At 36.0% G+C, this 16,861-nt stretch overlaps 2 protein-coding genes across 2 annotated transcripts in view; both read right to left on the bottom strand.

Moving 5' to 3' along the window:
- The window catches only part of LOC129747543 (uncharacterized), a 101,201-nt gene that overhangs the window by 58,696 nt on the left and 25,644 nt on the right, over positions 1-16,861 (bottom strand). The window lies entirely within an intron of this gene.
- On the bottom strand, positions 5,543-6,017 carry LOC129747544 (flexible cuticle protein 12-like). The gene is made up of 2 exons (XM_055741818.1): positions 5,818-6,017; positions 5,543-5,738 (listed from the first exon to the last, which is right to left on the bottom strand). The coding sequence occupies exons 1-2, from the start codon at positions 5,943-5,945 to the stop codon at positions 5,549-5,551; spliced, it is 318 nt and encodes a 105-aa protein (XP_055597793.1). The 5' UTR covers positions 5,946-6,017; the 3' UTR covers positions 5,543-5,548.

Genomic DNA, 16,861 nt, shown 5'->3' with positions numbered 1-16,861 from the left:
CGGAAACGAGTATTGCCTTGGAGCGCACTAGCGCGAAATGACCTCCCACTATTGAAGCAAAGTGTGTCAAACAGTTCGAGGTGGGAACAAAGGTCAGTGGCCCCAGGTGGACTTTATGGCGTAGGGGGTACAGTGTTCCTTAGCATTGTATCATGAGTCGTCCAATTGCACCCATGGACCCAGAGTAGCAAACTGGGGGGACGCGGTGGCTCGCCGTGCCTTGGAATGCAATCCGTAAAATGGATTTACCACCTGGGTTAACAACTAATAAAAAAAAAGATCGAGTAGAATAAAAACCACATCATGGCTTTATATCGCCACCCCTTGCATTGAAAATATGCTTGGTTGAGGAAAACGCGCCAAAATATTCCCACTGATCAGTACGCTATGTCATCGTTACTATCCTTTCGCGAAGTATGTTCGCGACGCCTCGACCATGGAGACGAAAAACAAACCACCCAAAAGAAAAAAAATCTCGAGAAAATGGATGTCATGACTTTAATTTATTTCGAAAAACTACAAATTTTGTATGAAAGCCCCCCCTCCCTTAAGTCGGATGGGGTTCTAACTATTATAGAAACCATCTCTGGCCTCAAAAACCCTCAGATGCCAATTTTGACGTTGATCGGTTCAGTAGTTTTCGAGTCTATAGGGAACAGACAGACAGACAAACATTCATTTTTATATATATAGATAAGTCTTCAATCATTGCATAATACTTCAGCTTTCCTGTTCGGTAATTTTTTGTTATATAGGGTAAAGTGGGGTATCGTGGACTATTCTTAATATCTCGGATGTGTGATGAGATAAAAATATCAATCCATCTGTAATCGTCATTGATTTAAGTAAGTATATATTTCCATATGTTGTTAAATTGTGAACGCATCATATGCTACTTTTATTTAACTAGTTAGCCTAGAAAAGTGAACTTCTATAATTAAACAAGCACCTGAAAATAGCAAAATTGTTAAAATTGAAAAAAAATATAAACAAAAATTTAAAATAGGACAGAATTGTTGAGAACAACAAAATTGACATAAGGAAAAAAATTGGCCACAATGGGAAGCTGAAAGAGAAAAATTTTAAAATTTTCCAAATTGAAAAAAATGACTAAATTGACTTTGTAAACATAAAATAACCAAATCTTCAAAAATGAGAAAATGAGCAAATATTAATTTGAATTTGAAATAAAAAAATAAATAAATAATTTAAAAAAACAAAATAAACACAGTTATCAAAATTTATAAAAGGATAAACTATATAAATAAACAAAACTTACAAAATTAACAAAATAAACAAAATTAAGAAATTTACAAAATTTACAAAATTTACAAAATTTACAAAATTTACAAAATTTACAAAATTTACAAAATTTACAAAATTTACAAAATTTACAAAATTTACAAAATTTACAAAATTTACAAAATTTACAAAATTTACAAAATTTACAAAATTTACAAAATTTACAAAATTTACAAAATTTACAAAATTTACAAAATTTACAAAATTTACAAAATTTACAAAATTTACAAAATTTATAAAATTTACAAAATTTACAAAATTTACAAAATTTACAAAATTTACAAAATTTACAAAATTTACAAAATTTACAAAATTTACAAAATTTACAAAATTTACAAAATTTACAAAATTTACAAAATTTACAAAATTTACAAAATTTACAAAATTTACAAAATTTACAAAATTTACAAAATTTACAAAATTTACAAAATTTACAAAATTTACAAAATTTACAAAATTTACAAAATTTACAAAATTTACAAAATTTACAAAATTTACAAAATTTACAAAATTTACAAAATTTACAAAATTTACAAAATTTACAAAATTTACAAAATTTACAAAATTTACAAAATTTACAAAATTTACAAAATTTACAAAATTTACAAAATTTACAAAATTTACAAAATTTACAAAATTTACAAAATTTACAAAATTTACAAAATTCACAAAATTTACAAAATTTACAAAATTTACAAAATTTACAAAATTTACAAAATTTACAAAATTTACAAAATTTACAAAATTTACAAAATTTACAAAATTTACAAAATTAACAAAATTAACAAAATTAACAAAATTTACAAAATTTACAAAATTTACAAAATTTACAAAATTTACAAAATTTACAAAATTTACAAAATTTACAAAATTTACAAAATTTACAAAATTTACAAAATTTACAAAATTTACAAAATTTACAAAATTTACAAAATTTACAAAATTTACAAAATTTACAAAATTTACAAAATTTACAAAATTTACAAAATTTACAAAATTTACAAAATTTACAAAATTTACAAAATTTACAAAATTTACAAAATTTACAAAATTTACAAAATTTACAAAATTTACAAAATTAACAAAATTAACAAAATTAACAAAATTAACAAAATTAACAAAATTAACAAAATTAACAAAATTAACAAAATTAACAAAATTAACAAAATTAACAAAATTAACAAAATTAACAAAATTAACAAAATTAACAAAATTAACAAAATTAACAAAATTAACAAAATTAATAAAATTAACAAAATTAACAAAATTAACAAAATTAACAAAATTAACAAAATTAACAAAATTAACAAAATTAACAAAATTAACAAAATTAACAAAATTAACAAAATTAACAAAATTAACAAAGTTAACAAAATTAACAAAATTAACAAAATTTACACAATAAACAAAATTAACAAAATTAACAAAATCAACAAAATTAACAAAATTAACAAAATTAACAAAATTAACAAAATAACAAAATTAACAAAATTAACAAAATTAACAAAATTAACCAAATTAACAAAATTAACAAAATTAACAAAATTAACAAAATTAACGAAATTAACGAAATTAACAAAATTAACAAAATTAACAAAATTAACAAAATTAAAAAATTAACAAAATTAACAAAATTTACAAAATTTACAAAATTAACAAAATTAACAAAATTAACAAAATTAACAAAATTAACAAAACTATTAATTAGTTTGAATTGTTGGACCATATTTTGAAATTTTCTGCGCAAAAAGTAGGGGAGAGTGGAATATGTTGGGCCGCTTTTTTTTTTTTGTTTAATAACTTCTTTATTTTTAAAGATAAAATGAAAAAAAAAAATAAAAGAAAAGAAAGATTTTCTACATTTTTGAGGTATCATTAGGCATTTTTTAATTATTTTTTGAATACATTAGTTTGACTGTTTTAAAAAAAGTATTTTTTGTTTGGATTTTGATAAACTGTGGGGAAACGCGGGCCACCAAATCCAAATCGACTAGATAACGTGCGGAGTTTATGATTCGACCCAGAACTGAAATTTTATAATTCATTTTGTGATTTCAAAGCAATTTAGATGAGGAAATAAAAAACAGAGTTATGTATGATCGAATAGTTCCTAAAACCTGGCCCACGAACGTTTCGGCAAAATTCGTTTAGTTTCTATCGCATTCGAAAAGTTGGACAAAACATTTTTAATAAATCTTTTTTTGGCATAAGAAAAAATCACATATAATAATAACGTATTTTGAGTTCTAAATATGTATAAAAACACCAAAATATAGGTGGCCCAAGATACCCCACAAAATGTGGCCCACGATTTCCCACAAGAAATGATTTGTAAATTGGATGCGTTTGTGTAACTTATTGATGTTTCATCAAAAAATTGCTTTTCCACGTGAAAGAACATGACAAAACTATGATCATAAGCGTATGAGCATATTTTTGTTATGTACTCCAAGTCTTCAGCGGATGCAATTTTGAGGGTGCTTTTTTAACCTTCCAAAGCCGTTCGCTAAATATCCGTTTCGGGGAAATATGCGTTGTAATTTGATTTCGTTCTCCTGGCTGTAAATGTTAACCGATTTTGATGATATTATATTCATTGTGTAGGTAATTTATTCTTATTACTCATCATTTCAAAATAAAGTCGATATGTATTACCAGGATTTCAGAAACTGGTTCAGAAAGTTAAAAGTCCGAAAAATCAATTTTATTTTTAAAATACTCATAACTTCTGACAGCTTTTCTGTATTTAATTATTTCATTGATGTTTGAAATTGTCAAGAATCCATCTATCCGACAATGTATAAATATGTTGGGGTCCAATGAAAGTTTTTAACCGCTATGACAGATTTTCCGGTAGAAAAAAGTCTTACTTAAAAAAAACGACATCCAGTTTTTGCTTTGCTTAGCTGTATTTCATTTCTCAATGAACCGATTTTAAAAACTCAAATTTTAGTTTTTTGACGTTAATTTGATCATTATTTTCATAGAACATACTTGGTCTGTCAAAACTACCAGTTCATCAGTATATTGGAATGATGATAAAGATGTTTGAAATGTGCGCTTCGGGTCATATTGACCCGAACGGCTTTGGAGGGTTAAATATGAAAGTACATTTTTCTAGGCTAGTTGAATAAAAGAAGCATATCATGCGTACATAAGTAAACAACATATAGAAAAATTTGCTTACGCAAAGCGACGACGATGACAGTTGGATTGGGATTTTTATCTCAACATGCAGCTGAGATGTTTAGAGTGGCCCACGTTACCCCACTCTTCCCTAAGTAAAAAATGATTGGCATTGAATTTATGCCGAATTTGGTAAACCCCGTCTAAGCCTTCTAACGGCGGGGTTGGGCACTAGACGGCTAAGAGTTGATCGATTACGCTGAAGATTAGCATGAGACCTTCAATGTATAATTTTTCGTTTTGTTGGCATATTTCTACTTTTTCCTATCCAGATTTAAATCTTATATTTGTCACCGATGCTTATAAGGGTTCCTGCAAAAATCAGAAGTAGACTGCTGTAAATATATCACGCTTCTAACAAAAAATAGGGAAGTTTTTTTGACTTATATTGTTACTATTTCTTGCCTCGAAAAGATCTTATGAACCGTATTACACATCCGTCTAAACTAGCTTTCATACAGTTTTTCTCAGTCTCCCATACATAAATTCTCCCAAAGGGTCAAATACTACTTGTAATGAAATTGAATTTATTTCGTATGAAGGTGTTAACTGTACCAGCTTTAAAGATATTAAAAAAAAACATACATTCAATTTAACGCAATAAATCAAAGCAATTCACATGGACGGAAATACAAAAAATCAACGAAAATAGTGATTATAATTATAAGCCAAAGTTTTACACTATTTGTCTCGTATCACCCCTTTCCTCGGTTAAGTAGTAATTCCTTTTCGTGCTTTATCATTAAGTTAAAGCTCTTATTTTATATAAATTAAATTTGTTCAATGTCTTAATCAGATATATTTTATGTTGCGAATATTGGTCAGTAAATATTTAAACCTTATTCAGATTGTCGCTAGTTCTAATGTATCGAAGATTGGATAACTTTTTCTTCAAAAAATGCGGTCTCACAGATTTACGTTCTTATTTTTGAGCAAATAGGCAAGCCACATTTTATTCACAAATTAAAATAATCATGGGAACTCATGAAAAACGATCACAATTTTCGTACACAAAAAAAACATAAACACTAATTGACTAGAAACTTCGCCCCATTCTTTTCTAGGCACGAGGAATATGGGGAGCTTCCGGTTGAAATCCATTCTCGTCAGCAATGTAGTTCACGGTGTAAACCTGTCCATCGTCTCCGGTGTAGGAATACGATCCTCGAACAACCAGAGCGGCAACATCATCACCAAAATTCTTCAGCTGGGCTTCTTCCTGATGCTGAATTCGGTTGCTGGTGTCGTATCTGGAATAATCGTTTGAAAATTCGAGATAAAATTTCCTCATTCACATGTTTAAGTCAATTAACAAAAAACACAACTCACTGGTACCGATAGCCCCCAATGCCTAGGTTGTCATTCTCGAATTTAGTGATATGGGCATCGCGATCTTCATGTGGAGGTGCAGCCAAGGCAACGGCCAAAATAGCAGCAAATGCAACAGCACACTTCATGATTGGGACTTGGGCTTTCGAAAACTCACTCACTAGATAACAGTTCTCACAAATCAATCTTTGATCCTCAACGGCGATTCTTCGGCAGGCAACTGGTTCGTGGCTATCGCTGCTAGACGATATTTATATTACCTAGTTTTTTGGAAGCGCCAGCAGTTGCTGACCCTTCCACTAAAAGGAGAATCTTCTGAGGTGACAGACAGCCAGGGCAACTTTTCGGGGTGACCATCGAGGAAACTACACTGTCCTCCATCATAACGACCCGTAGCAAATGTTGCTAGATGCAAATATTCAAATTAGTTTGGTGGAGATCGCGTCGTCGAATTGAAAAGATAAGATACTTTTTCCGTGGTGTCGAATCGATAGATCACGATAGATTGATATCATCTATCTTAACGGTTTGAGAAAAATACCAACGATTTCATTTACTAACAGCTTTTAAGACATACTTCAACAAAAGTTCTTGATTTTTTTTTCTAAAATTTGAATAACGAAACAAAAGTTTAATTATTTTTTTTTAGTAGTTTTTTAATGAATGTTTTACGAGGTCTCATTGGAAGAGACAACGACTCACTCTCTTTAGCATAAGGCTTGCATGTGCCTACGTTTTTTTCAATTTTTCAGTACCATCAACTGAGGCATCATGTAAAACTTTTCAACTTCAATGGCTTCTATAAACTTTATGTCCACAGATAATCATACCGCTTGTACATCAAAAGTTTTGAGGTTGATGGGACTTTAAATTGACGTAGTCATAAAAATTATTGGTTTCTCGACCACAACACTAATTCAATTTTTATTTTAATATAATGTATGCGCGCCAAATACTTTCAGAAAAAAAGCGGGACATTTCACGAAAAAGCAGGACACTGTTGAAAAAGCGGAACATTTGAGAAATTTAAAAAAAGCTTAATTGTATAGCCTTACTTATTTGTATACCATCAGCCAAAGTTGTTCATAGAAAATACACTAAGGTTTTGTTACGCGGATTGTCTTTGCTCAGTTTGTTCTAACATGATTTTTTACAAGGTTTTTTGCCATAAACATGTTTGTTTTTCACGGTTCTCGCGAATTAACACGTTATGTGGGAGAAATATTCCACGTCTTTCAAGTAAACGGCGGATTATATACCGCGCATAAAACCTTTGTGTAATAACAAATATACTTCATATTTGTTTTGAAACTTTACCCGGAATGATACATTGGCTTAATGATATCACCTACAAGTTTCTTTCACAATCCTTTTCCAACACTGTTGATATAAAAATAATTTTCGGACAATCACCAAATTTTTTTTGAATAAATATTTATATAATTTAGTACCATGCATACTTGTATCACGAGTTTGTTAATTTTTAAATTTCATCCATCGAAACATTAATTTATATGATTTCAGTAGGTGGAATTTTTTAGATGTATTTTTACCCCTTAATTTATGCAGAACCCTTATGCTTTTTCCTTGAATATATTTTTGAAAGAAAAATTGTTGAATTTAATTCCAATATAACCAAAAATTACTGCAATTGATGCTTTTCCACGATTTACAAAAAGTCATCATATACTACATGCAATATCTTCGTACTAAGAAGTCATAAAAAATGACAGAATACTCATTGTACAGATTTTATTAAAAATTTTTGATTGATTTTATTGATGTTTTGATAAAATGACGTTTAAAACGTCTATCATCGATCTAAACTTAAACGTTAGTTTTCTCGAGGAATGTATTTTTTTTTTTAATTTAATGATTGAGACAATTTCACGTAAGAATCAATCAAAATCTCCACATGATATTTCTGGATCTCGAGATATGTAAGATTGCTGATTGAAGTGTCCAGAGGACCTCTACCAATTTTCAACGCATTTAGTCAACTTTAAGGGATGTCTTACCAAAGCTCAAATTCATATGACATTTTGACACCTTTTATAAGATAAGCTTAGCTTATTTGATTACTCACCTCGAATTGTTGCATACGAAATGATATGACATTTTGACACCTTTTTAAAGTGAAACTCACCGAATCACTTTTATGGTTCGCATTAAAAATCGCAAACAATCCTACAAATATGGTTGACTGAAACTGAAAGTGATTTTGAATAAATATGAAAACCGTTAGTTATACATAACACGAATTTGAACTTTGGTATAACATCTCTTAAAATTGACCAAATGAGCTGATAGTCGGTATGGTTCTTCTAAACAGCTGAAAGGGCATTTTTAGATTTCAAGAAAGAAGAAATGGAAAGAGAAAATGGAAGGCGAAAAGGAAGCTTGCTTCCGTAAAAATCGCTCTCTTCTGTACCAGGCGTCCGTGTGTGAAGTCAAAGTTTCCGTTTAGTATCTGTGACGTTCTAAGGAATTCACCCGAAAACGCCGGTTGGCTTTCTCACGTGGTCTCGCGCCTTATCGTAAAGGATCAGCATCATCATCGTCCTCGGGTTCTGCGGAATCCTAATTTCCATGGAGGACTTCCCTTCTCGGCCTGTCCGGATACGGGGCACTCTCGTGGGCAGGCCGATTAAAAGCCAAAGAAGGAAGACGCCTGCATTAACTGAGTCCAAAAACGCCCGCTGGCGCCGACAGTTTCGGCACTCGGTCGATTCGCCAATATATCGACGGCCTTCCTGCTTCCGGAACTGGATTTCCGGAACTACGACGTCGCGACGCAGCAGTAACAGCAACACATCACGGTTAGTGAAACAATTACACGCCACACAAGACAAAGAACATTGTTTTATACACACAGACAACACGCCACATGAAAACATTAATAAATAAGACATAGAAACATGAAATTTCCGATTTCTGTATTTTATCCGTAAGTCCTTGGTTACCCAGTAGCCAGCCGGCCCTGAGGTTCCGTACTCTTAGAGTACCTTGCCTTGGCTGGTCTAGCCGCTGCTTTTCTAACCGTAACAGCAGAAAGATTAATCGATTCTGCGTGAAACTTGTTATATTTCATGTTTAACTTATGAAGTCTTATGTTCAACCAGCATGTCGTGTCCAGAGGAAACTTTTTCGGATTTACTTATGGAAATCCACAAAGTTTCTTGCAGAAACTCACCGCACATCCGTTCGTCACAACAATATTCTCTTAACTGATGCTCTTACCTTTCTTTCGTTTTTTTCATTCGGAGAAACCCATTACGAATGCACCAATACAGATCCACTTGAAATGTGCATTCTCAAAGTGTGAGTTATTTCGATACGAATTTGTCGGAATGTTTCATTTCTCTTGTCAGCTCACAGACAACGGATAATCTAGTTGTGTTCATTTAATTTCATAATTTAAATTCAATCCTTCATAATATTCATAATTTTTGTATTATAATTTCGCTTTAATTCCTATTCTCTACATCCCTCTCCTCGCCTACTCTTTATTTGAAATTTTTAATAAATATATTTGTTTTTATGGCTAACCTCTTTTCTTTTAAACTGACACTTCACTTTTGACCTTCTTTTCTTACTTTTTATTACCTTTTAACTATGAAATTGTTACTTCTATGTCAGGACTTTGTTTATTGTTTAAAAAATGTTTTTGACAATCACATTAAAACTGATTTTACATGTTGAAAACATCTCATGTTACGGGATCCTTCATAATTTTCAATCTTTTTGCTTCTCATATTTACTCTGATCATTTTTTTAATATTATTTTTAATGACATTGACAAAGTCACCGAATAATACAATTTTTTACCGCATCGATTTCTCATCTTATTACTTTCTTCTCGTCTTATCTTTATAGCTTCTTAACCTAAAATATCTTATGTTTCCGGTACTCATCTATCATCTTCTCGTCTGATAAATTTTTAGCAGAGGATTCACTTAGTACTGTGGGCAAAAAATCCATGAAAAATATCTAATCTTGAATATGTTCAATCTTAGTTAGAATAGACTGTAATTTTCTATTTAATAAATAGCCAACATTTCTTATTTATCCAAACATGAAGTATTTATTAATTTGGATCGATCCTCTTCGAGGATGGGATCTTGCTGTATGCTATGGAATTAGTTTGTTTACTTGCGATGACGCATATACTTCATGGCTTATCTCAACAACCAAAGCATTGGCCTTACACGGCAGGGATAAAACCTTCTATATTTTGTCGTATCCGATGGTCTTGCGGCCCCTCCAAATCGCTTTTAAGTAGGGGAAAAGTTCATATAACGCCCCATGTGGCTAATACGCGTCACCTTTGTTTTGAAGAATCTGAAACATTTTAAGACTGCAAAATATTACCAATTTGTTTTAAATGATGTGATTGGTCACGGCAAGTATGAATTTTTCCTTAAAGTGCCCCTGTTTCGTGATAATTTCACAATTTAGGTTTTTCTTCATTTCGATCTAAATTTTAAAACACTGTCAATAAGGTGTCTCCAAGCAGAGAAAAACGAATAAGACAAAATTTTCTGACACATCGCTAAAGGAGAATCTTAAATATGATTTTATGCTAAAAAATCATACTGAACTCGCTAAGGTATCCTTTTTATGGGTATGTTCTATCACGGCCCATGCGCTCGGTATAACGCGCCAATCGTAGTAGGCTGAAAATAGTATTAATATTTCAAAAAGGCCAATTTTCATTGAAAATGAACAAAAAGTCTAAAACCATATTTTGAGCGTTAATTCAGCCCAAAAAATATACTTTTTATTTTTTTTTTAAATTTTGATTAGTTCATTTTGATTTTCTTTTCAGTCGGAGTGTCTGTAAGTATTGGTGTGTTTTCGGTCTTCGGCTGCTTTCGGGTGTGTTCGGCTGCTAGGCGCGTATTGAATACACAGCGGCGCGTATTCGCAACACAGTTTTGTTCTGTGACTTTAAATATGGTTTTAAAAAATCAAATTTTTGAAGCAACTATAGCAATTTGAGTAATAAAAAATCATAGGCATTTGTAGAAAACACTTTTCTTCAGCGATTACACCCATTTCTAACAAAATTTGTACATGGAATACATAGAAAATCAGCGATTCGCTTATGTGGCGCATAATAGGGCATGTTCCCCTAATCATTCACCTTTTTTCTAACCTTCAAATTTTAAGAACGCTCGTATAGACTTTTATCCAATTGGGATTGGGCCTGCTAAAAAGAATAAAGCCTGCTCTTTACTCTTACACAGATTTGCATAAGAATGACAGCTAATCGGAGTGAAATTGGAGTGAAGGCTATTTTTCTCTCTGTTAAACACACGAGAAATCGTATACCGGGACTGCGAGCGCGCCCATCGCCCATACAATCTTGTACAAACTGATCCCCCCAACGAATACTGATTTTTATGTACCTATTTCCTTATTAATCTCTTTCTCTCTCTTTTCTACATACTCACACTCTAGGCAGTTGTAACCCAAAACCAAGTTGAAAAGCCGCAAAATCGGCTGAAACTGGCTCCCGACGAAAATAAGTTCGAGGGGGTTTTCCCAAACTTGAGAATTAACGTCATTCTCACAACTTAATTTTGGGGCATGTCATTCGGCAGGGATTTTTCGTTTCAAGATTCGCTTATCAAAAGGGATTATAACTTTTTAATGAAGGAATTTTTTTTTATTCATGATCAGTAAATTTATTTTTTTCAAAAAAAAAACTTGTTTTTTATCGTGTGACAATTGAAGGCTGGAATACTTTTTTCCAAATCGAGAACTTAACTTAATAGAAACCGAATTTTTAGCCATCGGAAGGCACTATTATTCATTATTGCCGGTCTGGATGAAAAGAGTAAGAAGCCAACGAAGGGAACTGATCAAAAATGTTGGATTGCCCTGAACAATGAATCCGGCCAGTGTTCTGGAACATCATAGAATAATAAAGTAAAAACGTTTGAAAAAGTATGCAATGACAAATATGAACAGTATTTTTCTCACCTTCGTAGTAACCGGAAGTGTTGAATCGTTTCCTAAAACCTTCCGGCGATTAATTCAGTCATTGCACTGCAGTCTATTTTGGATGGTCTCAGAATATCGATACATGCTTACTGGTGCTCCCGGTTACAGTAAGAGGACATTCCGATTCTCCGAATACATTCTTCCACGTTCCGGACTTCCGGTCAGCCAGTTTTATTCGATATTTAGGTTAGATTGTTCCAAACCCGACTGAAACTGATGAGCTAGACACGTATTCCGAAAAAGAGACGTGTGGTGAACAAACGATTCCAGGAAAATTATGTAGGGGAACATGCCCTATTATGCGCCACCTAAGCGAATCGCTGATTTTCTTTGTATTCCACGTACAAATTGTGTTAAAAATGGGTGTAATCGTTGAAGAAAAGTGTTTTCTACAAGTGCCTATGATTTTTTATTACTCAAATTGCTATAGTTGCTTCAAAACCTTGATTTTTAAAAACCATATTCAATGCCACAGAACAAAACTGTGTTGCAAATACGCGCCGCTGTGTATTCAATACGCGCCTAGCAGCCGAACACACCCGAGAGCAGCCGAAGACCGAAAACACACCAATACTTACAGACAATTTGACTGAGACGAAAATCAAAATGGACTAATCAAAATTTTGATAAAAATGAAAAGTAGATTTTTTGGGCTGAATTAAGGCTCAAAATATGGTTTTAGACTTTTTGTTCATTTTCAATGAAAATTGGCCGATTTGAAAAATTCTAGAGTTTGTTTTGATTAGGTCGTATGAACCAATATAAACAAAACTGAGTTATCTACTTCAAACGATTGACAAAGATGTATTCTATGATCGGTAAAAATTTGGTTTAATTTGATCAATGAATAAATTTACCAGACTGATTTGAATTTAGGACGTATGATGACTTTCTAATTTTTGAGTGCAATTTGGTTTTTTGCGTCGTTTTGCGCTACCGTGTATTACTTACTTACTTAATGATCCCGCGCCGATCCACCGGTGCATAGGGCCGTGGTAAAAGACCTCCACTGTTGACGATCCGGAGCCAGCGTCTTCACCTGGTCCCAGTCAAGATTCTCGTCGACAGTTCGGATTTCAGCGGCTAGGCTTCGCCGCCACGAGTTTCTGGGCCTGCCTCTTCTTCGATGACCTTCTGGATTCCAGTCAAGCGCCTCTCTGCAAATCTCGTTTTCATCTTTTCGCAGCGTGTGCCCAATCCATCTCCACTTACGTTCCCGAATCTCGATTTCTAGCGCCCTTTGATGACACCGGCGATGTAGTTCCTCATTCGAGATCCAGTTGCCAGGCCACCAAGCGCGGATGATGTTCCGCAGGCAGCGGTTTACAAATACTTGCAGTTTTCGCGTCGTCACCGCATATGTGCACCAAGTTTCGCACCCGTACAGCAATACGGATTTGACGTTTGAGTTGAAGATTCGGATTTTTGTTCGTAGAGAGATCTGGCGTGACCGCCAGATGTTTCGGAGACTCGCAAACGCAAATCGGGCCTTTCTGATCCGGGTTTCGATGTCTTTTCTGGTACCACCATCAGGCGTTATCTGGCTACCAAGATACTGGAAGCACTCCACTTTCTCAACTTGTTGCCCAGCTACCATGAAACTGGAGGGATTTTCTGTGTTGATCTCCATCGACTTGGTCTTTCCGACATTGACTTTGAGACCTGCTGCCTTGGAACTTTCGGTGAGGTCGTCGAGTTTGCTCTGCATGTCCGGTTGTGTTTGGGCGAGCAAAACAATATCGTCAGCCAGGTCAAGGTCGTTCAGTTGCTCCATTGTTAAAGGATTCCACGGCAATCCTCGGTTCGGTGCACAGTCGATCGATCCAGTCAGAATCTCATCCATTACGATGAGGAAAAGTAGCGGTGATAAGATACATCCTTGTCTCACTCCAGCAGTTACCGGGATTGGTTCGGACAAGACACCATCGTGCAAGACCTTGCACGAAAATGCCTCGTATTGTGCTTCGATGAGATGGACTAGTTTCTCTGGGACCCCTCGTCGCCTTAGAGCCGCCCAGATGTTTTCAGGATTAAGTCGGTCGAATGCTTTTTCGAAATCAACGAACACCAGCAGAAGAGAGTCCTGGAATTCGTTGATTTGTTCCAGTATGATTCGTAGCGTTGTGATGTGGTCCACACATGATCGTCCGGATCGGAATCCAGCTTGTTGCCTTCGGAGTGTAGCGTCGATTTTCTCCTGGATCCTGTTCAGGATCACTTTGCAGAGTACTTTGAGGGTTGTACAGATCAACGTTATGCCTCGCCAGTTACCGCACTCTGTCAGGTCTCCTTTCTTCGGGACCTTTACGAGGATACCCTGCATCCAGTCTGCCGGGAATGTTGCAGTATCCCAGATGTCAGCGAAAAGACGGTGCAACATTTGTGCTGATAGGGCAGGGTCGGCTTTCAGCATTTCAGCAGGGATGCAATCGATCCCAGGTGCTTTGTTGGATTTCATGTTTTTGATTGCCGCTTCTATTTCAGCCAGCGAGGGCGCTTCCGAGTTGACGCCATTTATGCGACTTACTGTTGGCGCTTCAAGCTGCGGGTTCTGTTGGCCATCGCTATTCGTGACTCGGAAGAGTTGTTCGAAGTGCTCAGTCCATCGTTTGAGCTGATCTGTTCGATCGGTCAATAACTGACCTGCTCGGTCTTTCAGCGGCATTCTTGCATTAGTCCTTGCACCACTGAGGCGGCGAGAAATGTCATAAAGTAATCGGATATCTCCATTGGCGGCGGCTCTTTCCCCCTCTTCGGCTAGGGAGTTTGTCCAGGCTCTCTTGTCTCGTCTACAAGCTCGTTTAACTGCCTTTTCCAGCTCCGCATATCGTAAGCGGGCGGCTGCTTTGGCTGACCCGGTACATGCCTGCTCAATTCCGACTTTCGCCTTTCTCCGATCATCGACCATCCTCCAAGTTTCATCCGACATCCATTCACTTCTTCTTCCACAAACTTTACCGAGAGTACCATGGCTCGTCGTGATAAAGGCATTCTTGATTCCACACCACTGTTCTTCGACTGTTCCGTCTGTCGGCAGCTCCGAGGCTCGGGATTCTAGCTGTTCAACGTATGCCCTTTTCACCTCTGGATTCTCCAACCGGCGGACGTCGTATCGACACCCGACTTTCTCCTCGCGCCGTTGGACACGCGCAACTCTCAGTCGTATCTCGCCAAGGACGAGGTGATGGTCAGATGCAATGTCTGCGCTTCGCTTGTTGCGGACATCAAGAAGGCTCCTTCTCCATTTTCGGCTGATGCAGATGTGGTCAATTTGATTTTCTGTTCGGCCATCTCGGGATACCCAAGTGACCTTATGTGCTGGTCGATGGGAGAAGAGCGATCCACCGATCACCATGTTGTTATTGCCACAAAATTCTACAAACAGCTCTCCGTTTTCGCTCATCTGTCCTAGGCCATGGCGCCCCATGATGCGCTCAAGGTCTTGATTGTCGGAGCCAATCTTTGCGTTGAAGTCGCCCAAATGGATTTGAATGTCACCCTTCGGAATTCTCTCTACCACGCTCTTCAGTTGACTGTAAAACTGCTCTTTCTCCTGCAAATCGGCAACGTCAGTTGGTGCATAACACTGGACCATTGTAAGGTTTCTAACCCGTGTTCTGAATCTGGCTACGATTATTCTTTCGTTTATCGGTTCCCATCTAATGAGGGCCGCGTAGGCCTGCGGGCTTAACAGGAAACCAACTCCTCGTTCCCGAGTAGCATGTTCTCCTCGTATGCCAGAGTAAAGCAGGACTTGCCCGGATTGTGTCTTGTGTTCTCCAGTATTAGGCCAACGGACTTCGCTCAGTCCCAGAATTTCAAGCTTGAGGCGGCTAGCCTCTCTAGCAAGTTGTTCCAGTTTGCCTTGTTGGGCAAGGGTTAAAACATTCCAAGTTCCAATTCGTGTCCGTGTTTTCATGCTAAAAGTCGTCGCCAAAGTTCCAGATCGGTCATTTCTTTCGGATTCCGTAACAAGTTATGAATCAGGAGCAGTAGGTTGTTAGCCTAAAGTCCCTATCCCGCGATGGGGCTGCCATCTTGGACTTAGCTGGCGGGAGCCGCATTTCATAAATTCAGCCGCTTGCTGCAAGACAGACGCTGTTTGAGCCGCCCCTGACCTGGAGAACAGACGCTCGGTTGTTGTTGCACGCCGCCCCTGACCTGGGGAACAGACGCGTGCGGCCACCTTCTCAGTCTGCATGCGACCAAAGCATCCACCGGGGTTGGGTACCCGATCTCCGCTTAGGTTACTCGCACCCCAGCCGGCACCGCGGGGAGGTAGAGATAGGAGTTGTGAATAAGAGGTGATATGACCACTATGGGGTCTCGTGTTGCACATTATCCACCGTTTACCAGCTACCGTGTATTGCCGTGATGCAAAACGACGCAAAAAACATTTCGGCGATTTGGTTTGTACGACGTTATGCATCGTCGCGGAATTTGCTTTGAAAATTGTGGAAAATTTATGTTCAAATGAACTATATTAACTATTGAACTGTTAGTGAGAGTGATTACAACCATCCTAGCATAATAATTGGCTACAAATTGTTGTTAGGTGAGTACTATAAAGTTTTATTTCCACTGTGTGAATAGCCAGTGCTTTCCTCATTACAGAGGCAGCCAAAATAATGAAAAAACGACGATACCCACTCTCGCACTGCTTGAACGGATAGAGGTGTCAAAGGTGATGGCCGGAAACGTCCAAATAAGTTCGCAATGGATAGTCCCACAAAGGAATAAATCCGGATGTCTAAGAGCGGCATCATCCCTTGAAACCATCGGATAGGAGTATTGTTCAAACATTTTTTCAGACAACTCCGAATGGACAAAGCATAGATTCGGGCCAAAGGAAGTAGTTTTTGGAATCAAACTAATCGATTGGTGAAAAGGACGTTTGCGCCTAAAGACAAATGCAATAGGTCGTAAATACATTTTCATTGATAAGAACTAAACTAACGCAAGTTTTGAGTACATCAACATGTTCTCCTTCTACTTCTGCATTGAAGTTAGCATTTGCGGATGAATTTGACAAACA

This window comes from Uranotaenia lowii, chromosome 2 (genome assembly GCF_029784155.1).
Source record: "Uranotaenia lowii strain MFRU-FL chromosome 2, ASM2978415v1, whole genome shotgun sequence".
NCBI classification, from domain to species: Eukaryota; Metazoa; Arthropoda; class Insecta; order Diptera; family Culicidae; genus Uranotaenia; species Uranotaenia lowii.
This window is presented reverse-complemented; position numbering and strand designations above follow the sequence as displayed.